This window comes from Callithrix jacchus, chromosome 3 (genome assembly GCF_049354715.1).
Source record: "Callithrix jacchus isolate 240 chromosome 3, calJac240_pri, whole genome shotgun sequence".
Taxonomy (NCBI): domain Eukaryota; kingdom Metazoa; phylum Chordata; class Mammalia; order Primates; family Cebidae; genus Callithrix; species Callithrix jacchus.
The window spans coordinates 103733225-103759644 of NC_133504.1; the positions used below are offsets into that span (position 1 = coordinate 103733225).

General features: G+C 37.6%; 1 protein-coding gene across 2 annotated transcripts in view; it reads right to left on the bottom strand.

Annotated features, from left to right (window-relative positions):
- The window catches only part of GRID2 (glutamate ionotropic receptor delta type subunit 2), a 1554413-nt gene that overhangs the window by 6630 nt on the left and 1521363 nt on the right, over window positions 1-26420 (bottom strand). The window contains exon 16 of one of the 2 annotated variants that reach the window (XM_035294543.3): window positions 2007-2064. The exons of the other annotated variant lie outside the window; for it this stretch is intronic. Within the exon in view, the coding sequence (XP_035150434.1) occupies window positions 2044-2064 (21 nt within the window). The 3' untranslated portion in view covers window positions 2007-2043. The remainder of the gene's footprint in view (window positions 1-2006; window positions 2065-26420) is intronic. 2 annotated transcript variants of the gene reach the window in all.

A 26420-nucleotide genomic window follows, 5' to 3' on the forward strand; every position in this document is an offset into this window, starting at 1 on the left:
ATCATGTAGTAAATTTTTGTGGTTTATTTGAAAAAGGTGTGGTTTTGAAGGGAGAAAAAACTTGGATCACAACTAGCGACATTCAGAACTGGTACTCCTTAATTTTTCTTTATCAATTCTACTTTTTCCTCTCTTTGTCTTTCTCTCAAGACAGGTTTTTAGGATAATGGCTTATATAAATAATACTGAAGTGATATAATTTTACTTTGATAATTACTGACATGCCACAGTATCAGAGTTGAGTGTGATTGCCCTCAAATTATAAATTATTTGAAAATTTCAATTCTTTTATTTGCTTAAGAAAATGAAAGAAAACCAAAACAGAGGAAAATTCTGTAAATGAATTTAAAGATCACTGTAGTCCCTTCAGGCTACAAAATTCCACTGCATGTATACAGGATGTGGGGATTCTACCTTTCGTTTTAGACTGCTGGCCAACTGAAACACTTTATATGTTCCAATAAGGTCATTGGAGCAGAGCCTGGCCTAGTCTACTAACAAAATTTGATGCACTCACCTCTATGTGCTTACGACCTTTGCACAGGGGTTTATCAACTAGAATATACTTTTAAACAGGACATTGGGTCAGAATTTGAGGGCCTTACTTTCAAAGATGGAATTAGCATAGACTCAGAAAATATTTCCATCATTCCTTTAGCTATTTGGACCCTTGACATGTAATTATGGTTTTTATTTATCACGGAGGATTTATCTTGTTGCAGAAATTTTGACTATGAGTTTTTGCCCTGAAATATAAAACATGCATAAAACATTGCAAGTAGAAATCAAAAATCTCACATGCTTTAGGATAACAAGTACAGAAGGTGCAATATAGACACTTCAGTAAAACTGTTAAAGCAATGCACAATTTGAAGATTTTGATATAAACACTATAGAGGAGTTACACAAAAACCATGCTCAGTTTATTTACTTGGGACTTTAGTCATTTGTGTTGCAAAATGTTTTCTTTAATTCTTTGAGGTACTAGTAAGTAACACCTTATGAAATCCGCTCCTTTTTATGTTCAATACATCTCTCTCTCTCTGTCTCACACACACACACACACACACACACACTCACACATGCACGCACTCTCACACATAGAGTCAAAGTCAATGGCAGTGGGTGGTTTATGTCAGGGCTGGTTTTGACGCCCCCCTCACAGAATAAGATAAATGTAAGTGATGAAGAGCTCCTGGGGTTGGCTGAACTCATTTTGTATTCAACACTTTGCCTGGCCTCTTTCTCATCTCTTTCTCCCTCTCTTTGTATGTTCAAGCCTACTTGAGTTTCTTTTTTCTTTTGTAGAACTTGGTTCTTTTGATGTGTTTCAGGGCACGCCCTGCGGCAAAAAGAACTTCCCAGGAATCGGAAACATAAGCACACAGGTCTGAAACAGCTACTGTACAATAGACAGAAAGCTTCAGGCCTTGATGCTGGATTTTCTGTCTCCCCCCAAAAATATCAAAACATGTAGCAGGGGGCACATATGCAATATAGTCTACATACAGGATTTTAAAGGGCTATATGCTGTATCATTTAGTTGCAGAGTAAGGATTGGGTGAAATTTTTAATGTGGCTTGAGCCCTTTGTAGTAATTTAACCTGAGATGTGTCCATAGGCGTTTGTATATTGATTAGTTTAACCAAATTTTCCCTATAATTATAAATGAATTTGTTTCTGTTTTACTGCTAGTATGACATCAACATAGCTGAGATTTTCGGTAGTGCATGGTCCTTAACTGTCTTATTTCTCTTCATTACTTTCCAATAAAAAATGTGAGAAAGTGCAGTGCTTTAACTATTTACTTGTCTATGAAGCTGAAAGAAATGCTGCTGTAAGTATTGTAAAACTGCTGTTAGAAGGCATTATCTATATTATTAATAGAAAGTCTACATAGAAAAGGGAGTTAATTATTTTATACCCAATATAAGTAAATCCATTTGTGTAAATTAAAAAGATTTAATAAATGGTGTTATATTTTATTTAAAAGTCTGTTTACTCACATATCATACTTTATGTGACAAATCACTCAGGACTATGTCATTGAATTAGAACTTGGAACTGAAAATAAAAAAAAAGAAAAAAAAACAGTGCAGTTTGTTTACACATATACAAACTTATTCACCTTAAAACTTTCAAATTAAACTAAATTTTTAATAATAGTTAAATTTAATTTTTGCTCAGGTTTCTAAAATACACTTTTATTTTAAAAACTAAAACAATGTAAAAGGAAACAACTAGAAATTTGGTAATTATCTGGTTTGCTTAATTGGTTTGGAAAATCTATATAAACTAGATGAATTGCTTACTTTATAATTGAGTTCAGTCTCATGCATGTATATTGCCAAGCTTACCGAAAAAATAATTTGTTACTAGCTGAATAATAGATCAGGAAAAAAAAATAGAAATTTCACCAACAAACAATTGATTATTTTCAATTAAACTGATTCAGTTTAATAGGGGTATTGAGCACTAGTTATGTCTCTGCGCTAATGACATTACCTATTAACTTCTAGGAAAATAATTAGCAGTAAGATTGAATTCACTCAGTGTTTTCCAGCATATTTTATACTTAGGTGAAAATAAGCCAGCTAATTGCCACAATTCCTTTTAACTTTGGTGTCTATATCTACAGCTTAAAAGAAAGAGAAAATTGATTCAATTATTCAAATATTGATTAAATACATGTTTTAGCAGTAATAATAATTTTAACAAACTGGGAATAATTATAAGATAAATTTTATCACTACAATGTCTCTTTTCTTCTATATATATCCAGGTTACTATTTGTAAATACTTGTGCAAATATCTATCAAAACCATAAAACTTCTTTGATAATAGTGAAAGGCATTCACAATACTATCTAGAACATTTAATGGGGGCTTTCTTAATTTAAATAAGAACAAACTCTTTAATACAATACAAATACATGATTAGAAAAAAGTATTTCTGTCTCTCGGATGCAACATAAACTAATCCTGTTTCTTTTCTCATATCTAGAAATTGGGTGTTTCCAAATTGTTTCATCCAAACTTTGATAAGATACATGTCAGACTTTGAAACACTTTTCAGCTTTGTGGCAGTGGCTGCTCACAAAGGGTCATATCATTTTCCCATCCTCATTTATGAATGGCAGTGAAAGCCACAGTTCTGAAGAAGCAATGCACTGAACCTCTCCGTTTACACAGGATTGCTGCGATTACACTACATAGTGCTGATTGTCATATCACGTATTTTATTTGCGCTAGAAAACTTCTCTTGCCATGGTTTCCATTGTTTCCTCCCTCTTTCCTGTGAGGTATTATTGCCAACCTATAAAATTACACAGGAATTAGGCATGTCAGGTATTAGACCAACTCCTACTCTATGTATTAACTCTAGCCCAGAAACACAGGCAATTTTATTTTTAAAAATCTGCAACATTTAAGAGAAATTTAGCCTTTTAAATGTTTTGATGCATTATATATCTAGTGATGTTTTCATTTATTTGATTCATGAATAAAATAAGATTTCCTTAGTATCTCACTGAAAATTATTATAGTCATGTTTACAGAAATCAGTAAAGAAAACAGACACCCATGAATTAATTCCAATATTTTTCTTTTTAAGCAAAAACAAACATAGAAATTTGATTAGAAATTAGTTGAGTGAATTCAGTTGGATTTTGAATTAAACTTTTAATTCCATAAAGAACTAAAGGATATACTTGAGCTATCACATGTAGCTTAATCCTACTAATTGATTATCTTCATTGATTAAATCTACCAGATAACCACATAGTCTCTGTTTCATTGATTGGAATTGTTCAATAATGTAATTATTGAAAGTTTTAGTTATTAGCTAGCTTCCAAAAGTTTTATTTCTATTTATTAAAAAAAAAGCAATAGTCACTTGACTCAATTTAACACTTTCTGTTGTTCCCTTTTGATTCCTTCCCCTCAAACAAGCCTATGTAGATATAATCTAAAGATTTTTGTATGTCAGAAAAAGACGGGTGGACTGGCTGCAGTTTTGTAGTTTCCCCTTGAGCATATGACCAAGTTTTAGGGACTTTAGGGATTAACTATTCCAAATGTCTCATTTTACAAAGGAAGCATTCTTGGAGAGTTTATGATTTTTGTCATTCAAATCTGGGAACACAGTAGGCCCTCAATAAATGTTGACTGAAGAAATCAATTTAGAGTCAATAAATACAATGCCATGATACTTAACACAGTGCATTGCAATGATTTATTTATAATAAACTTTTGTAAGTACAATTTTTAACCACAATAATACTGAGGCAAAAGTTATTAATAGATCCTTTAACTGTAGAAGCTATTTAACATTTGAGGTAACTGAGGTTGAGGATCTTTAAATGGTTTACCCAAGATCAGCCAGCGAAGCAGCGGAAGAGCTGAGATCGGAACTCCTGTTTTCTGAGCCTCAGTGAGTAACCCCTCTGCCATACTGCCTATCCCCTGCTTTTTTCTCTGTACTGTTTTTCACCATTCTTGGAATGTAAAAGACAGGACCTGGTGTTCTATATCTTTGTAAGCCTAGCTTGTTTCGTAATCAGAGTACTCAACCAATGGTTGCCACATGAACAAACCCAGGGTTCTGGCTTCCTGGTCCAGTTCTCTTTCAGCCACACCATGATCCATTCTGAGGGCGGAGGGTGGCATTTGAGAAGGTAGAGAAAGACTGAAGTCTCTAAGGCATAGAACTGCTTCCAACCATTTAAACAGGTAAAATTTATTCTGTGTTGTCAATAACACATACGAGCAATTCTGCTTCTTAGATAAGAGTTAAAAAGGACAGATTTTCTTGGCAGTTTCTGGATGCATCTGGTACATATGTATGTAATACGATGTGCCTAAATGCATGGTCTACTCACTCACGTGGATTTATACCTGACTCGGGAATCCGATCACAGTCATTCCCGAGGTTCGCATTCACCTTTCCCACATGTGTCCTCCAACCGGGTTTGTGTCAAGACCCTCAGTTCCTAAACACAGTCATCTTGTCTAGGAGGTTCCTTAGGATGTGAATCCACACTGGTTATCTAGTAAGAGGCTTATTGTCCCAGGCTGAAGGAAGAGTCTCTTCAGGTCTAATGGCTTTGCTATTTCTGGTCATGTTTTGGAAAGAAGATTATCTGGAAAGACTTCCCACACCACAGAACCTCCCCTCCCCTCTGAGCTCCTGTGATCTCTTCAAGGTCCCCTATTATTGACAGCACTCTCTCTCAAACTCACTGACCCCTGCTCCTCTTTTTTTTTCAGAAGAAATTTCATTCTTGTCACCCAGGATGGAGTACAATGGCATGATCTCGGCTCACTGCAACCTCCGCCTCCCAGGTTCAAGTGATTCTCCTGCCTCAGCCTCCCAAGTAGCTGGGATTACAGATTCAGGGCACTATGCTAGGCTAATTTTTGTATTTTTAGTAGAGACAGGGTTTTGCCATGTGGGTTAGGCTGGTCTTGAATTCCCAAGCTCAGGTGGTTCACCTGTCTCAGCCTCCCAAAGAGCTGAGATTACAGGTGTGAGCCACTGCGCTCAGCCTTAGTCCTCTGTTTTGTTTTTTTTTTCATTCTGGGGGAAATTTTTCTCCTTCTTCTCTCTTAATGTCTTTCAAATAACTCTCTGGTATCTCTGCTTCTCTAGAGCTAACATTATCTCTCTGATTAAGTTTTTACCAAAGACAGGAAAAGTAGCTGACAACTCTGCTTTCCCCTCTGCAAAATCTCCCAGGTAAAGAGACACACAGGGCCTTGACTCTGAGCTTAGAGGAAGGGAGGAAAGGAGGGAAAAATGCTGAAGTAGAACATAAAATTATGTTTTAAAATTATCTTACCAAAAATACTTTTTGAGTCAATGCGTGAGTGGTTCTGACACCAGCCACCGTCATAATAAAATTATAATTGTAAATTTGCAGGGACCTTCCTTGGTATCTTTCTAAGGGCAAATGACTTCAGTATCTCTCCATTAATAGCTATGGAGACAAATTTTTCTGCAGAGCCTCTAGAAAGGCAGCTCACAGTTATAAGCTCAAGCACATTACAGGTTCTCTATCCTGCAGGAACTCATTTGAGCTTCTAGAAAAAGAAGTTTTATTTAAAATCATGCATTCAAAATAGGAATTTCCTTATAAAACCTCAAAAAATAGCATCTATTTTGACATGTATTTAGTCATGTGTCACATGACATTTTGGTCAATGATGGACTGCATATACAATGGTGGTCCTGTGAGATTATAATCCCATACTTTTGCTGTGGCTTTTCTATGTTTAGATTCACAAATGCTTGCCATTGTGTCAACATTCAATCAGTTACATGCTGTACAGGTTTGTAGCCTAGTAGTAATTGGCTACACCATACAGCCCCGGTGTGTAGTAGGCTGTACCATCTAGGTTTGGGTAAGTACACCCCACGATGTTTGCACAACTGTGAAATGACCTAACAACGCATTTCTCAGAAAGTATCCTGTTGTTAAATGATGCATAACTGTACATTAAATTGAATAGCTAAATACTCTTTGGAAGTACATTCCTATGACTGGCCAGGTGCAGGGGCTCACTTGATCCCAGCACTTTGGGAGGCCGAGGCAGGTGGATCACTTGAGGTCAGTCATTCGAGACCAGCCTGGCCAACATGGTAAAAGACATCTTTTTCAATTTTACTAAAAATTAAAAAACAATGACCAGGTGTGATGGCACATGCCTGTAATCCCAGATACTTGGGAGGCTGAGGCAGGAGAATCACTTGAACCTGGGAAGCAGAGGTTTCAGTGAGCTGAGATAGAGCCATTGCACTCCAGCCTGGGAGAGAGAGCAAGACTCTGTCTCAACAAACAAACATAAAAAGAAGTACATTCCCATGACTGGTTGGCTCTGTGTCCTGTAATCTCAGCCCAATCACAGATCAAGTATATTTCAAGCTCCAGAGGCTCCTTCTCTGACCACTCTACATAGATTCCCCTCTCCCTATCTCCAACTTTATTTCCTTTACAACCATTTCATTATCTGGAATTAGCTTCTGTGGTAGGCAGAATTCCAAGATGGGCTTAAAAATTCTCCCTCTGCTATATGAGTTACGTATAATTCTGCCTTCTTGAGTATAGGGAAGACTTGTGACTCTAGTGGAGTATCACTCTTTGATTATGTCACTAGTCAGTCAACTTAGAGTTAATCAGAAGTCAGATCATGGTGGTAGGTCTGACCTAATCAGGTGGTCCCTTCAAAGGGACTGGATCCTTCCAGAAGTCAAAGAAATTTAAAGCCTGGGAGGACATCTGGAAATGGCCAGAATCTGAAAGGGAGCTGCAGGCAGCCTTAAGAGCTATGAGTGGGCCCCATGTCAAAAGCCAGTAAGAGAATAGGGGCCTCTGTCCTATCAGTGCAAGGAACTGAATTCTTCCAACAACCATGTGAACTTGGAAGAGAACACTAGGCTTCAGAAGGTGGCTCAGCCAACACCTTGATGTCGGCCTTGTGGGTTGCTGAGTAGAGAAGAAACTTGGATTCTTCCACACACTTTCCCCAACTTGCTGCAGTACATTTATTGCCTCATGCTAAGCTTAGAAAGTCAAAACAATCTACATGTGTTTTTCACATGAACCACTGCTGATAATATACGCACATTTAAGACTTTTAACATCATACATATATTCCTGTGTAAATCACATTGATTCTATATCTTAGGATTAATAACATTTACAGAAGTTAAGAAGAAGCCTGTACCTGCTCACCTGCTCACCAGAATGGTAATAAAATAATCTTTAAAGAAATACAATAATTTTAATTAAAAATATATCAAGTTCTGAAGGTAAATTTGAAATATTGTATTTCAATAAATTTATTGATACTTATTTTAAAAAGTACCAAGCTTAGGTTTAAATTGAAGAACCATGTTCTCTAGCAAAATATACACTACTGCCTTTCTGTGTATCAGTTCTAGCTCTTGTAATTTGTCACCTAATGGAAACCTGTCATTAAAGTGGAAGTTAAGTAAATGTATATGGTTCCTTTTTAAAAATAATATGTAATACACACATACATAGTCTTTTTCTTCATGATGCTTCTATAAGTCTTTTTACTTTATTGTGATTTCCCAAAGTATTTTCCTTTAAAGATTTTTGTTGGTTTTGAATTTTCTCTACCTGTTATAGTCACATTACTATATACTACAGTAATAATGTGTTATGTAAATTATTTTTTTGATACTGTTCAAAATATTATATCTGAGATTAAATATACCATAACTATGATTCTGCTCATTGTATCTCTTAGTTTTTTGTCTTTATGCTAAAATATCTTCTTACATGAAAAAATAGGTTACAGATATTTTAAACTCAGTATGGAACTTAGTTTTCAATTTTGATCTACTAGACAATTACAGCTTGTTTTCTTAAGTAAATAAGGTTATAATAGTAAGTACTTCATAGAAGCACTTAAAGATGTACATGGGGAATGTGAAAGTTATTAGCTCTTCTCATCTGCCTCTCAGAATCTTTTCATCCTGAAGCTTTCTCCTGAGTCTTCCATTCGTGAAGAATATCCTAGGAGAACAACAGATGCAAGGAATTGTAAGGAAAGAAGGGGGGTGGGGAGAAAAATGAAAGAAGAAACTGGCAAGGCACAATTTATTTCTGAGGGAAATAATGTTCCTTAATATAAGCTGCATTATGCAAAACAAAACGAAAATCATCTGCAAGTTGGCAAACCCTGCCAAAGTGCAACAGAAGTGAGAAACTGAGTTAGCACGCAACAGCTTTAAGAAAGACTTGCTGAGACGCTTTGAAGAAAGCAAGCGGCACGACCCCCATCCTCAGGCATAAATAAACTCCAAACAGACTCATTTGCCATGAAGGATGAGCTGTGGAGGTGCCGTGGCGCCTGGGTCTCTGCCTCTCCACGACTCCTTTCCCTAAGTTGTTCTGGTGGGTTTTTGTGTCCCAAAGTTGTCCCTATGCAAACAACAGGTTGAATATTGTAGGTGTGGGTTATTAAAGTGTCCCTGGGACAATGGCAGTCTGTGTCCCATTTGTAACGCTTGGATTAATCTTTGGAAAGTGCACACAAAATGTGACATGATGTTGGCTTCAAACATTATTCAGTCTGCATAGCAGCAAATCCTGCCCTGTCTCCCTGGAAATAAAACTCCACAGACGTATCACTGCCATCTAAAAGGAACCTATCATTTATGCTCAGAATTAGGGACACCCTGATAGAATTGTTAGACGTTTGATTTTATAGTTTGGAGACGCACTTGCAATGGAAACAAATTATACTCTATCATCTCATTCACAGATTCCCTAAAGAAAGTCAGCAATCTGGTAAATCATATTCTTTTCTGTTTTTCTTCAGATGGGAGAAATAAGAAAGGCTTTATCTTTCAAAGATAATTCCACATTAGTTTAGTATCATAACACATAACTAACTGATCCCTGAAGAGAGGGAAGGTTCTTGGCATTTCACCCTTTGAATCTAATTTTTCCTTTTTGATTTTAAAGGTTCTGGAGGAGCACTAAGAAACTGGGTGAGAAAAGCACGCCAAGAAGAGAGGGTGTCCATTGTATTTTCTGTTTCCTTATGTCCTTGGAGCCTCTGAAGCTTTGAGGCTTAGCTTCCTCTCATTGTACATTTGAAAATTCTTCTTGACTTATGTCTGTTCACAAAATACTAAGTAGAATCATGGGATTTGGGAAGGTGACCTCTCAGATCATTTGTTTTTGAGTGCATCTCAATATTACAATTTCAGAAGACACATAGAACTAGGATAATAGAAATAAAGAGAGAAAGCATGTTAAATTATAGACAAGCATCAATGATGGTTGAAATTCCCATAGAACCAAGTTGGAAAATATGATCTGTAATTTAGGACCAACTCCACACGTAGGAAGAATTGGAAGTTGCCTAACAAAACTCAGTTAGGCACAAAAGTTAGGGCATTGTTCTAGAACAGTGCTCTTTAAAGTGTGCTGTAAATCAATGCTTCTACATTCGTTATGAGAATCTAATTGCTCTGAGTGTAATGTTTTTCTTCACTCTCTTAGGGAAGTAGAGCATCATCAAAATTTGCTAGACATGGCTTCTTTTAAACTCTGTAGTATAGATACTTTCTTACATAGCTTTTGTATGTGGATCCATTAAAGCACCAAAATCAACTGAATGCTGAGTCTTTGGTCTGAAACAGTCATCCATTTTTCTAATTTCTTGCCTTTTAATAAGTAAATTTTATGAATTTTAAGTTATTCAATACATTCTTGTTTCAAATACTGCTTTAATTTGTTTGGCATAGTGGGAATGAACATTAGATTTTATTTAGGAAAAAAAAAACACAGTTTCCATTGAAAAAATAGGTTAAGAAGATGCTTAGAAAGGACTATGGCTAAATTGCATATACATTGTTTCAGGATTTACCTAGAAGAGGTGGGAAAATCTGTGGAACCTGAAGTCCTACCTGGAGGAGTGGATGTGGCAGTGGGCAGAGGAACTGGTGGGACCCCCAGTTGGGACTCACAAATGACCATGAATCGTCCTCTCCTTTCCTCCATCATCCATCAAGACAACCCTGGTGAGATCGAGGCTGCACCATAGATCACAAACGCCCCTGTTGTATAGACTCTAAAATTGCTCACGGCCTCTTTCTGATGTGTTCTCTTTCTTGGACTTCATTTTTCACCTGCCATACGTCTATGACCTGATGTTCCAATAGTTGCATTGATTTGTGTTGCCCTGATGTTCACTTTATTCAGAATTAAAAGTGGGGTGAAAGGGGTGTGATAGGGTTCCCAGCATGATTTTTGTTCTGGATCAGCCAAAGGTGAAGGAGAAGCAATGATAGCAATGTGGATGAGGAAGAAAATGGTCAATTCGTAATTTTGCATTGGCCCAACTTAGTTTTCAGTTTTCATTTGGGAGTGTAGGTAAGATGAAACCCAGGATTCCAAGAAGAAAGTGGCTTAGTGAGATGAACAGAGCACCTAAGAGAGGGCTGGGTGTGGGAGAGAATTAGAGGTACAAATGCGTGCGTGGCCAAGCCAGCCTCATAGCACCACTTTCAGCAGGAACAGGCATTCTCCCCAAGACTGGTGAAAGGATTAGAGAGGGAAGTGACATTAGAATTCAGCCAACTTTTTCTGACAAAAGTCTTTGTTTTCTGATGACTTAGGCAGTGGGTTGGGGCTTGGAGGTGTCATAAGACTTTATTTAGAAATTATGACCATATGAAAATAATATGGACAAAATATTGCCATTTCTTTTCATTTTTTATTTTCATGAACTCAGGAAACAACAGAGACACAAAATACCACCATCACCTACTCTCAACCCTTTTGAAAGTACACTGTAAATCATCTACATTTACAAGTTTCAGATACATTCTTTTACAAATAGTAAACATTAAAACAACCTAAAGAGCTTGAATGATGGGCTTATTTATCATTAAAGGGAAGAATAAAGTCTGTTTAAAATGCTTTCTTTTCCAAAGAGGGCTGAGACTTCACACAACGCTATTGCTCACAGAAAACAGAATTTAAAGCTAAACTCTCGACAAATGATACCACAGCGCCACCATCTGGCTTTACAAAAGACAGCAGGGAGTCAGTCTGTATGGAGGAGGAGGAGGACTGTAAATGTTCTCCCTTTCATGGTGAGCATTTGGAGAACAAGAAGAAGAGACTCTCAGTGTGACCCTGTAATTGTCATTACTTTGGCTAAAATTCATGGTGCAAGGAACCGTCTTTATTTCTTTTTCTGTTTATATTTTAATTTGAAAAACAAACACAGTTTTAGTGATAAAACCTTTAAAAATGAAAATCTCCTTAAAGTTAGCAGTCTTTCTCTTTCACAGACAACAACTATAAAGACTGTTTTTGGTCTGAAAAGTTTGCAATTTTACTGGTGGTTTGGTAGAGCTTCTATAAACAGACTTGCCTTGCTAATTCTCACCTTGCCTTGAATATGATCTTTTTATAATGTTGCTGAAGCTTCCTTAAGTTCTTAAAGTTCTAGACATATTTAACATAAAACATATTCCAATACATAATCAGCACAATTTTGACCCTGATGGTGCATATTTAAAAGTCTGCTTTAAATGCAATGGAATACAATGTGTACTTCCAAAATCTGAATGTCTTCAAGTTCTTTTTTTTTTTTAAACTCTATATTTCAGGTTTACAAGGTTGTACAAAATTGCTAAATAACAGGGTGACTAACGCATTTGTTTTCTTTTGTACGTCTCTCTAAGAAAGATCTTTTAGAACTGGATTGGAAGTTAAAATACTAGCTTTTATTGCATTTTATACTCTTGCAGCATCTATTTTTTATTACCTCTTGCATTACCTTAAACAAATTTGTACAGAATAATAACATTAGAACATTACTTTGAGCCTACTGTGAACAGAAAACTGTGCTAAGTGTTTTACAACTATTAAGGCATTAAATCCTTTTAGATGCCATGGGGAAAGTTCTCTTATTATTTTGTTTTATGGGAGAGGAAAATGAAACACAGAGACATTCAGTAACTTGCCTGGGGTAACACAGCTGACAAATGGTGGATGTGAACCCTGGCTTTGAGACTCTAATTTCTTTAGAATGGCACTAAATCTGTTTTCTCAGGATATTCTAAAAACATTTAACATTTTATGTTGTTTCACATTATTATGTTTTCTCTTTTTACATGAACATGTTTAATGTCAAAAGATTAGTTTTTACAAATGTTATTTTAAATATTTCAATAATTTTATAGTTAAATACCATTTTTTGAGGGCTAATCTAAAGAAGCTACCATTAGGTATACCATTTTCTCCTCTGTGGAATAATGCATCATATGCTTAAAATAAATGACTTGGAAATGAACTTCTGGAAATGAAAGTTTTGTAAATCCAGGACTGCTTTTATTTTATGCTCATTACTATTTTAGATTCTAAGCCATCACTGCAGATAATTATGTTGAATTAGTCATCCTCATTTTATCGTAATGTGTCCTGAAAAGTAATTAAGAACACTGCTGTTTGTATTTTGGCTAAATATAGAGAAACTGTCCAGTTTTGTATTTTGGCTAAATATAGAGAAACTGTCCAGTTTTCTTATTGAATCTGTTAGAATGCTTGAAATTTTCTGTAATTCTGTCTAGGGCAGTGGTCCCTGGCCTTTTTGGAACCAGGGACAGGTTTTATGGAAGATAGTTTTTCCTCTATGGATGGGGGTGGGGTAGGTGATGGGGTGGGAGGAGGTGAGGCGGGAGGAGTGGGATGGTTTAGGGATGAAATTGCTCCACCTCAGATCGTCAGGCATTAGATTCTCATGAAGAGTGCCCAACCTATATCCCGCACATGTGCAGTTCTCAGTAGGGTCACAGTCTTTATGAGAATCTAATGCTGATCTGACAAAAGGCAGAGCTCAGGCAGTAATGCTCACTCACCCCCATTCACCTCCTGCAATGCAGCCCAGTTCCCAACAGACCATGGACTCGTACTGGTCCATGACCTGAGGACTGGGGACTCCTGCTCTAGAGGTTCAATTATGTCTTAAATTTACACTCAATCAATTTTAGGGAGTATGTGAATATTTAAATCTGATGTAAGAACTAGCCTCCAAAACTACTCAGAAACTGATCTTGAATTTTTTTTCAAAATTGAAAAATGTTTGATATGTCCCATATTATTCTAATGAGAATAGAAAAATATGCGGCCATTTGGATGTTTTCTACTGTAAGTTTGGTCAAATGCTTTATGGGGAAAAGAAAAGGAAAAACGTGACACCAAAAATATTAGAAGAATGTACTTTTTTGTGCTGTATGCTGGATTGGAACATTAATTTTGACCAAGATTCTGCTGGAGTTACTGGCTAAGTTACCATTTGGTGTATTAGGTAATAGCAAGCATGAGTTCAGTATTAGGTTAAGAATTCTATGAATTGATGTCTCTGGGACATTAACAATTGCTTTACTTAAAAACACCTAATTAGTAACTGATGTGGATCTCAGACACTATCTTCAATATTTCTAAGTATTTTTACATATAGACGTGGCATTTATAAGGGTTTTATTACATTTCACGATTGCTAATTTAGGTGCAATTCAAAGAGGCAAATGTTCAATATGGCAGTTAAAACCATTTTATATGGCTATTTGATGATGAATTATAAAACACTTCAGGTCATTGATCTAAGCCTGTGTATTTGTTGACTCTGATTTTCACCAGTATTACTATTATCCATGTGTTTTATCTATCACTTTGCAGTTGGGATGTTTGTGAAGAAAAGAGAGATTGTGAGGAGAAAAGGAATTATCTCTCTGTTCCCTAAAGATACATATACCAGATAATAAAAAAAATGATTTGTTTTCCATTGTGTTTGCCTCAGGACTCCTTGAGAGGTAGGACTGTTTCTATGAGAGCCACCACAAGAGGGCTTAGTGATCATTATTCAACAGGAGAACCACCAGAAAACAAACCTTGGTTTTCTGTTGTGTATGTGGTACACTTCATATAGGTCCACTGATACTGATTAAGAGTTGCAGTAAACATGTTCCTTACAAGAATATTTTTTGACAGGATTAAGTTTTGATAGTTATTCTACCCCACAGGAGACCCTTGGATTAATTATCCCTGACTGTCCTTTAGATCATATAATTTAGTTACTCTACATTGTACTGCCCATTGAATAACTTTCCATCTTGTTATCCTGAGATTTTTGTTATTTTTTTCTTCCAGTTTTGTTAAGGTGCAATTTACAGAAATTGCAAATATACACATATGCATATGGTATACAAGGTCATGTTTATATATCTATATATGTTGCATGTATATACACACACATATTATCTTCTTATCCTGAGACTCCAATTCTCAATGTTTTGCCTAAACTTCGGTTTTACTTTTTTTTTTTTTTTTGAGACAGAGTCTTGCTCTGTCACCTAGGCTGGAATGCAATGGTACAATCTCGGCTCACTGCAACCTCTGCTGCCCACATTCAAGTGATTCTCCTGCCTCTGCCTCCAGAGTAGCTGGGATTACAGGTGCCTGCCACCGTGTCCAGCTAATTTTCTGTATTTTTAGTAAAGATGGGGTTTCACCATGTTGGGCAGGCTGGTGTCAAACTTCTGACCTCGGCCTCCCAGCATGTTGGGATTACAGGCGTGAGCCACTGTGCCCAGCCTTAGGCTTTATATTTTCAATGTCCTGCTTAGTATGTCCGCCTGGATATTTCACCTTCATCTCAATTATGACGTTTCCAAAGCCAAGTATCATTTTTCACTCCACATACAAAATATTTTCCCTGAGTCTACTACTGTTCACCCAGACATCTTACCTTGAATCTCTGTTATGATGCTGGAGTCTTCTGTTCCTTTCTACAGCTAACCCAGTAATTAGTAAACACATGCACGTATTTCCACTTGAACTAGACCTCACCGTAATGATCCTTGTTAATCAATCATGCCATTTAATAATTTAACAAGTAGTAATCCACTGACCCTCATATACCAGACACTGTCTTAAGCACTGAGGAAAGAGTAATGAGCAAGATGGTGAAACTCCTGCCCTCAATTTTCTTTCATATGGTGGAAGGAGAAAGACAATGACCAGTAGGTAAATTATATAGTATGGTAGAAGGAGCCATGTGCTATGAAAGATAATGGATCCGCGTAAAGGTAAATGGGGGATGTTAGAGGAAAGGATCTCAACTTTAAACAGGGTGGTTAGAGAAGGCCTCATATCCTGAATTTTGACCTCATAATTCTTTTTAGTGCTGTGCTTTAGACAGAACCTTCCTTATCATCCTTGATCTAAGCAATCACAAGATCTTCTGATTTTCTCCTAATGTGCTTTTCATTTCATTTCTACTGCTATTTGCCTTATTTAGCCTGTATTTCTTCATGCTTAGATTATTATAAAGCCTGCCAGCTTGACTCTGTGACTCTATGGTAGTCAAGTCAGATGCTTATCAAAACTGTTTTGATGTGGCCATGTGACAACAAGTGGATGTGTACGAAAGTGATGTGTGCTACTTCCAGGTCAGGTTCATTAAAACTCCCACAATCCTCCATGTCCTCTCTTTATCTCGTCTGCTAACTGGATGCAGGAGACCCAGTGGAGGACTCCAAAGTCCTAGGAATAACAGAGCCACCAGCTGGAAGGAACCTGGGTTCCCAATCTATTCGATCAAGCCACAGAGATTTGTGGGGATAAGAGGAAGTACAGTTTTAATACTCTAACTAAATGGCCTCTCACTGTACTTCATACACCACTGGGACACCCCATTAAAATTATCTTTTGTTTAGTACCACTTTACTGCTTACTCTACAACTATCTGTTAAATACAGGTCTGTTTGCCCTTGCCTAACTAGAAGCTGCTGAGGATATTTGAAAAAAAAAAAAAAGTACAACTGTACAGATCAGGCCAAAATAATGTCATGACCTCTAATCTCAGCTGAGCCCTCAAAGCTGTACATCAATTCTACTGTGTTGCTCTACGTAGCTCTCTTATTCTTTATTCTTCTTAAATCTTTGATCCCAAAGCCTCACCAGTGATTTGCTTCTTCCAACTTGTAGAAAACAGAATCCAACATAATTCTCACTAAACATCCTTCAATTGAACCTAGACATTTATTTGCATTCACATCCATGCTTTTGCCTTTCATGCAATTACAAAAAAAAAAAAATGTGTCCCTTATTGCAGAGGAATTGTGCCCTGGATCCCATTTCTTTTTACCATTTCAAAGCCCTGCTTGTTACTATGTTCTCAAGCTTTGCCCACTACTGGCTCATTCATATTTGCATTTAAATGTGCTCAAGTCTCTCCTGTCTGGGAAACAAACAAACAAACAAACAAACACCCTCCTGGGATCCCATTTTTTCTTCTAGGTGAGCTCCTTTTCTGGCCTTCACCTTTCCTTCCTCACCGTATCCCTTGGAAGAGCAGGCTATGTGTCCTTCTACTTATTCTTTCAACAGCAGCAGTCCAGCTTTAGTCCACCATGCTGAACACTGTTCTCACCCGGGACCTGAGGACCTATCTGTTGCTCATTCTAATGGACAGGCTTATTCTCTACATAACAATTGACAATATTGACCACTCCCTATTGAAATACTCTTTTCCCTTCATGTCTGAGACGACTCACTCTTTTTTTATTGAGATAGAAGCCTTGCTCTGTCATCCAGGCGGGAGTGCAGTGGCGTGATCTTGGCTCACAGCAATCTCTGCCTCCTGGGGTTCCAGTGATTCTCCTGCCTTAGCCTCTTGGGTAGCTGGGACTACAGGCACACACTACCACACCCAGCTAATTTTTGTATTTTTTAGTGAAGATAAGGTTTCACTATGTTGGCCAGGCTGGTCTCGAACTCCTGACCTCATTATCCACCTGCCTAGGCCTCCCAAGGTGCTGAGATTACAGGCATGAGCCACCGCACCTGGCCAAGAAAATTTTTAAAAATATATGGAGCAGGCCTTTTCATGCTTTGTTAACCATGGTCAGGAATTTAATACAATTACTTTAAGAAATAATGTTACAGGCAACACTAAGAAGCCATTGAAGACTTTAAAGTAGTGACCCGATCATGTTCCTATTTTAAAGAATCACTCTCACTGCCCCAGAAGGAACTTTGGGAATGGGAAAAGACCTAAGAGAGGCAGACCCGTTAGAAACTTGTGTGGCAATCCACCCAGAGGAAATAGTCCAATTCCAGTAGTAAAGAGGTGGAAAGGAAGGAAAGAGGTGGAAAGATACTAGAGAGAGGTGTAGTGGGAATGCACTCTAGGTCTGGGCTTGTAATTGGCATCATGGAAGGTAATAAAATCATCCAAGGACTATGTGGGTCTATTTAGCATAAAGTAAGTTCTGGACAAACAGCACTGAGGAGGATCAACGTTTGATCAAAGGACAGAAGAGTGTGTTAAATGGAAAAATACTGACTAGCTAAAAGAAATCTAGAAAGAAAACTGTAAGAGTAAGTGGTCTCAAGGCCGGGTGTGGTGGCCTACACCTGTAATCCAAGCACTTTGGGAGGCTGAGGTGGGTGGATAATGAGGTCAAGAGATCGAGACCATCCTGACCAACATAGTGAAACCCCATCTCTACTAAAAAATACAAAAATTAGCTGGACGTGGTGGCACGCGCCTGTAGTCCCAGCTGCTTGGGAGGCTGAGGCAGGAGAATTGCTTGAACCCAGGAGGTGGAGATTGCAGTAAGCTGAGATTGCACCACTGCACTCCAGCCTGGTGCCTGGCTATAGAACAAGACTCAGTCTCAAGAAAAAAAAAATTCTTGATATTTTCCTTTTATCGGCTTGACTTCTTTCAGTTGCTGGAACCAATCTTACCCTCTGGCTTTAGGTCTTTGTTTACTGGTCACCTGGTTTGAGCAACCTCTATTTCCTTTGCCTGGCCATCCGTCAATTTTCCCTCAATTCTAACTCCCTAGAGAATGGGATTCTCTAGGGAGCTTTTCCTAGCCATGGTCTGAGTTGCAAATCACCTTGCATTTTCATTACGATAGTACTTGCTCTAATTTATCATCATTGCCTGTTAAATTGTATCTTCCTCTGTAGATTGTAAACACCATCACATTTCCAATATTCACAACTGTTCAAAATGGAATGGATTGTAAAAGGTATAAAACTCAAACATTAGGTAGGGGGCTGGATTTGATTTCACAGTTTGGTTGTCTTATGTCCTGCTTTTCCTGGGCCATGTGTTCCAGCCAAACTATCTGATCTTTCTCAATATGCTTTGCGTTATCCTCCATGGTGGCTTGGACCAGATCTTTCCCTTTGCCTAAAAAAGTCTTTCTCTAGTCTATACCCGTGAAAATTGTACTTTCTCTTTCAAGGCTTAGTTCCAAAACTCTCTTCTCCACGAAGATACTTTATCACCTGTGAGAAGTGATGTTTCTTTTCTCTGAATTTTCAAAATACTCTGGACTATTTTAAGTACTTACATGTCATTTTAAATTGTAGTTGCAGCTGTATTTCAGTGAAAGGAGAACTAGAAGAGCATCATCTCTCTCTTCCTTCAGTGTCTGTAATGCATTGTATCGCTTCTGTGGAACACAGCATAAGTTGCCTTACATCACAGTTAGGCATATGCAGGATATCTCTTCTATAATAGCTTTCAGAGTCTTGCATGTCTGTGTGTTCTGCAATGCTGTGTGTGTGTGTGGTGTGTGTGTGTGTGTGTGTGTGTAAAAAGGACTCTGAAAATATAAACTAAAATTGTTGAACGAATCAACAAATAGATTTTTCTTTTTTTTTATCTTCTGTCTGTCTCCACAGGACTTCCTGATTCAAGCCAAAAGTCTTATTCCCCGGCTCCTACTTATCAATGATATTTTCCTATTTCCTTTTTGCATATTGCTTTTACATTCTACATTCACATTTCCAATTGTCAAAATCCTTCCCCCTTGGCACAAATGCTGCTTCTCTGTGAAGGCTGCCTTGTGCTTGCTGCCAGAAGGGATCTCAGCTGAGCCTCTTGGCCATCAGTTAGTGGGCCATAGAAATACCACAGAAAAAATTAAATCATGGAGAAGCATGACCTGAGAAGTAACTTAATAAGCTCACCTAGCCAGGTGTGGTGGCTCACACCTATAATTTCAGCATTTTGGGAGGTGGAGACAGGCGGATCACCAGAGGTCTGGAGTCCTAGACTAGCCTGACCAACATGGAGAAACCTTGTCTCTACTAAAAATACAAAATTAGCTGGGCATGGTAGAGCATGCCTGTAATCCCAGCTACTTGAGAGGCTGAGGCAGGAGAATCGCTTGAACCCAGGAGGCGGAGGTTGTGGTGAGCCGAGATTGTGCCATTGCACTCCAGCCGGGGCAACAAAAACGAAACTCCGTCTCGAAAAAACAAATCATCTAGTAAGATGAGAAATGTGAGTTAAAACAGTGAAGCTTTGGGAGACTTATTGCAATGCTTCCAGGTAGAGGCTAGCATGTGCTTAAACTTGTCTTGTAGCAGTAGGGCTGGAAAAGGAAGCCAGGTACTAAAGCTTTATGTGAGTTGACTCACTACGGATTGGTTTTTCTAATGTTTTCATTAGAGCAACCCTAAGCAAGAGGGAAGAAGACCAGAAAGGTCACTAATGCCACCATTAGCATAAATAAAGAATACAAGAGGCGGATGAGCAGGTGTGCTGGTATTCGAGCAGTCCCTTCTGTAGATGCAGAGTATTTCTCTGAATCTGTGTTTTCGAAGCTCCTACAATGCTTCATCTGTATTCATCTTTTGTGATTTAAAAAAAATTTACCACTTGTAGTTTCTGTATTAAAAATATACATAGCCACTGAGGACTAGTGGATTTTTATGGATCCCATAGTGTACAAAGCCTCTTACATCAGTAAGGGATATAGAAGGCCCCTTTACCTCCATCTCACCTTGATCCTGGAACAGCCTGTTGAGGAGGAAAGTACATGGGCTTCTGAGATAGAGAGATGTGAGTTTGAATTCTGATTTGGTTGCTTACTAATTGTGTGAGCTCAACCAAATTACTTAACTTTCCAGAATCTTGTTTTTGTTTTGTTTTAATTTGCTCAATTAGTATCACCAATAGCAAACTTACAGAGTTATTATGAGAATAAAGTGAAACACCTATGTAGTGCCTAGCGCTGAGCCTGGCACAAGGTCAACATGCCTTCCTTCCCCCAAGGACAAACCCCGAAGCAGAAATTCACGACTTACTTGTTCCGATGATAAGGGGTTAAACTTCCCCACATATGAAATGGTTCTTAATGAGAATATATGCCACATATTTTATTAATTGCAGTCTGGAAACATGGGCCTCTGCAAACTACCTTGAAAGTCTTACGTTGTGTAGATATTCAGTACAACAGGCGTACATAATCAGTGGCCAATCTCTTTTATAAGATAGAATAAATTTATTGTGTGTGTGTGTGTTTTCATGGTTTATATTTTAAAAGCAAGTCGGTGAGGCAAGAGTACATAGCAAATAATTATAATCTCAAATAATTGGGAAATCAGGTTTTACCAAAGTTATTTTAAATTTATAAAAATCCATATTATTTCTTGTTTTATATTTGATAATGGTATTTTTTCTTAGAATTGGGAAATCAGCTTTGACCACTGAAAAGTGAACTATTATTATGGCCTCAGTGTTGAACGGTAGTTAAAGCTGGCAGACAAGATCCAGGACAAAATCTGAGTCATCTTTCTGATGACATCTGCTTGGTGAAAGCTAACCTTTCAAGGTGTTAGTGGAATTGGTGCCAGTAGAATTGGTGATGATGAGTATTTCAGACTTACCTCTTAGCCTTAGAGTACCTTCAACTGTGTTAGTGGATGTTTTCTGAGCTCTCATGTTGAAATAGACTCAGAATTAGAAGCACACAATTATAGGAAAACAAACACAGTTCATTCCATGGTCTTTCATTTGATTTATAGTGTCAAGAATATTGACTTGAACATAGCAGGTATTTTTAATGTTTGGGCTAATTATAGTTTGTTCCTTTTATAAGACTAGCCTGTGTTTAGAAACATTTATTTTGAATTTCTATTCAGGTGTGTCTGCCTGCCGCCTGGTTCTAGTGAGCTTAGATCACTAGAAGCCAAGGTCCATAAGAACCCTGGAGATACTGGGCCATTTTAGGCAGGGATTTGAGTACCTGTCACCAGACTGAAGGGTAGTTTGTTCAATCGTGACTGCACACCATGTGGGAAACATGACAAATTCTATGTAGGAGAAATTGATGAGGCTTGTTCTACAGTATCTTGAAGAACCAGTAGAGAACTGCCTTTAATACAATCCAAAGTCAGTGGAAGGAAGAGTATTCTAACAATTTGACAATTAAAGTTTGAATGCTATAATAGGGCTCAGAAAACATTTAGTCATCTGTCAGTAATGTATTATCCAGAGGGTGAAAGCAACATTCACTGGAAGTCCAATGCAATCAGACCTCTGGATCTGTGGGTTTCACATATATGGATTCAACCAACCTCAGATTGAAAATATTCAGAAAAACACCCTGTACTAAACATGTACAAACATTTTTCTTGTCATTATTCCCTAAACTGTACAGTATAACAACTGTTCACATAGCATTTATATTGTATTAGATATTAGTCATAATCTAGAGATGATTTAAAGTATTTTTCCATATGTTATGTGCATATGTTATAGGCAAATACTACCCCATTTTATATAAGGTCCCTGGCATCCTTGAATTTTGGTATCTGGGAGGGGGGAGTCCTCAAACCAACCCTCCACTGATACCGAGGGACCATCTGCAAGTGAAGAAATCAAAGCAGAGTTTCTGTAAGTGAACCCCAGTGGGCCTGACCTCAGCCCAGTGGGATTCCCATAAATCCTGAGTAATGTCCTTGAAAATCTGGGGAGCATAGTTTAAAAATCACAGACTCTACATGATTCCTTAGTTCCCCACCACTTGTTAAAAATTCATCATTTATTCTCCCAATGAAAAAAAAACAAATAAATGATTCTCAATTCTAACTTTTCTTCTCCTAAGCCCTCTAATTCAAGGAAAAAGTAAAACTAACAGACCAGATATTCTTCCAACTTTACCTCTTTTGGTAACATTATTTCCATCTTTCTGGCATCTGAATTTGTACAATCAGTCATCTTTGACTTGTTTTTCTCTTATTACACTTTATATTCAGTTAATCTTCGAGTTATCTTGATTCTCCCTTCAATATGTATCTACTCTATATCTTCTTTCTTTTCTAGACTACCTCAGAAGTCCAGCACATACCTAAACTATTGTCCAGCCCTTTTAATTGGACTCCTTTTCTTCTTCATTTCATTTGATGAATTGCTACTGGTTTACTTTTTTTAAATTACCCCTCTAAGAGCCTGTTTCTCCCTTAGTTAAAAATCTTTAGTGGTTCCCCATGGCCACTGAGGAAGGTTTTCACGCGGTCCGTGGTTGTGAGCCTCTGTGAACACCAACCCAGCTTCAGTCTCTCTCTGATGGTTCAAGGACCAGCAACTGGCATTTCCATACCACTTTTCTGTTGCACTCCACTTAAAATGGTGGCAAATATTTAGGACCAAAAGGAGGTGGGAAAGTGTAGGCAGTTATGATTCCAAGTCTGATGTATATCTGACTTTGTCATCAACATGCTGGAACTAGTAAAAGTCATTCTCCTCTGCGCAAAACACTCCAGTGGTTTCCCATCCCATACAAAATAAAGCCAAAATCTTCAGTGCTCTACAAGCCTTGTAATGTGGGCCTTTCGTTACTTCTTAGCACCCTCCTCCTATCACTCATTCTGGTCTAGCCAAATTGATCAGCTCATTGTTCTTTAGTCATGCACAGCACATTCTCACCTCAGAGCCTTTGTACTGGCTGTTCCCAAAGACTGGAATGTTTTTCCCCAGATAGCAACATGGCTAATTCCCTCACTCCCTTTAAAGATTTATTCAAATGTTAGCTAATCAGTGAGGCCTCCTTTGACCACCTTACTTAAAACAGCAGATTCCCCACTTCCGCCCTGACCTTCCTGGTCCTTGCTCTTCTTTTGCTTCGTTTTTCTCTGCAGCACTTACCACCTTCCAATAAACTAATCCTTCACTTACTTTCTTGCTTATTGTCTGCCTCTCTCTGTTAACTGTAAACTCCATGAGGGTGTGAATTTTTGTGTTTTTTACTGCTGTATCCCTGGCACACAGAATAGTGTCTTGCACACAGCAGGACCTGGGAAGACACAGGCTGAATATGTAAATAATCAGGATGTAGTGTTCTCTCTTGGGCCCAGCCTCTAGGCATCCCACAGTCTCTTGCCTTTTGCTGCTCTCTGACACAAAGTCCCTATTCCAGACAACATGGCCTACTGTGCCGTTCTTCCCTACGCTTGTTCCATGGTTGTACTCTAACCTCCAGTACAAAAGCATCCTTCTGACCTTTCCATATTCTCAATGATTAGGCTAATTTTTCACTGGTTACATGAAACCATTCCACACCATGCAGCCTACATTATTCTTTTCCTCTTTTCATAGAATATCTTTTCTATACCACTATTTGACAAATGTACTCTGCAACATGGTGTAATTTATATTAATGTCTTCTGATGTTATGTATATGATGAGTTTTTATCTCACTTTTCAAATGTTTATATTTTGTTTCTATAACTTTGGAAGCTCTCTCAGGAGAGGCTGGATAGAAGAGCTGCTCACAGGCAGAATTTCAGCCCAGTCACCCTCACCTCCCTGGCCACCCTGAGGAAAGGAGAGGATCGAAGTTTCAGTACACCGGCAGCACTGCTGGCCCAGGCACGTGCCTTGGTACATTAGTTAGGAGAACTCTGCTCCAGGGTGCCGTGCTAATAGTAGGTGCTCAGAAAGTATTTGTTGGTGGACCGATCAATCTTATGCGATTGTTTTGTTCCCAATATTCTCCCTGGAGCCTTGCTAAAGTTTCTGTATGGGTATTAAGCTCATTAAAAAAAAAAAGAGAAAGAGACATAAAATGATTATGAAGTAGGAATCTAAAACTTCAATTAATGATGATGAGAAAGACCTGATTAAAAATATTCATGATTGGTGATTGAACCATTGGACACATCAATAACCTTGGAGGCTGTACATATGAGAGGGGTTTTCACACATGGTTTTACTATGATCTTTTCATGGAGAAATCTGAGTGAAAAATAAGCTTAAAAATGTTTAGTCATGCAGAATAAAACCTGAGAGTCCCAATTATATGTATATGTTGTTGCACTGCTTAGTTTTTTAAAAATTTAACTTAATATGCTAACTTGGAAAAAAATTGTACTCATTAAAAAACATTATGTGTAAATAGAGTTTCGTATACATACCTCATGTCAACTATGTCAGTCAGGTAGATTTAAAAAATTTTTAAAAAGCAGTGTCTAGAGAAGTACTTGAGTGTATTACTTATTCAGTTACTATTTCTAGCACTAAAATGTCAAATGGGATAAGGCTGAGCATGGTGGCTCATGCCTGTAATTTCAACACTTTGGGAGGCTGAGGTGGGCAGATCACTTGAGGTCCAGAGTTGAAGACCAGTCTGACTAACATGGTGAAACCCTGTCTCGATTGAAATAGCAAAAATTAGCTGGGCATGGTGGCACATGCCTGTAGTCCCAGTTACTTGGGAGGTTGAGGCACGAGAATTGTTGAGCCTGGGAGGCGAAGGTTCCAGGGAGCCAAGATCATACCACTGCACTACAGCCTGGGTGACAGAGTGAGACTCTGTCTCCCCCACCAACCACTCCCTCAGAAAGTCAAATGAGATAGGCTGAACATATGGAACTTTATTTTAGTGTGCTTTTATTTCTAGCAATAAATCTTGCACATAACTTTTGTAAATGATATTAATAGAGGGTTAGCATTTAATTTTAAAGTTAACTTTCATATAATTTTGGAAAAGAATTAAATATTAACTATCAGACACTTATTTACCTAGTAGAAAATACTGATACCCTTGCCTCCAGGAAACAGCTGTGATCCTGAAAGCTTTAGATAACTTGAATTTTTGTAAATTGAATCTTATTTTATTACATATCAGAAGAACTAACTCTTAAAGTCCTTCCATTATTTATCTTTTGTATAGTGAATATCCAACTGCATTTGTTTATTTCTCAAATTCAGAAAATTATGGATTATCTTTGCATATATGCATCTATGTGTTTAAAAAATAATATTGATGTCCAATTTTTAAAAATTAAAAACATCCACTTAAGTAGGCTACTTAATTCCTAAACTTTTTCAGTTGCACCAATTTAATAATAAAATATAATAACCTAAAATTAAAGTTTGCCTTCTCATATTTCAAATCTTGTAACTGGCAAAATTATTTATTAAAAGCAGTGTTAGTCATCCCTTCTCCGGTTCTGACACTGTATCATTCTTTGTTTTTGTGACATATGCTTCCTCTTGTAAAGCAGCTGTTATGAAAGCTTAGTTTTTAATTAATGAGAATTAATGTCCTGAAAATTTTGTGAGTTTTTGATCATATCACGAATAGTTCGAGACTGTTGAAATGTGTCGCTTTTGGGGTTTCTCCAACAGAAAACCGGGTCCTCCTTCCTCATGATGACAAGACAAGCTATTTCTACACTATGAGGTCGGTAATATGTTCAAATAGCATAGCTAGTTTCTCTTCATTCTGAAGGTATTCTAGGAACTAGGATACAAAATAAGTCAAAAGATGTCACTGAGTCCTAAATTGAATATAATATGAAGTCAAGATAGAGCCCTTAAATATGAAAAAAAATTCTCAAATTTGAACAATTTTTGTTTTATCATTAATATTACATGGACACAAAGCAAATGAATGGGAATTTGAAAAATTCAGGTTAAGAAATGAGAGAGAGTTCTTTCATCTGTTTCTATCCCAGCTGTAGGCTGAATCATTACGTGTTCTGTTTCATGCCTCTGTGCAGCTGTATAAAATGAAGCAAAACCATGAGGTTTCTAGTGTCTTGGAGGTATGGG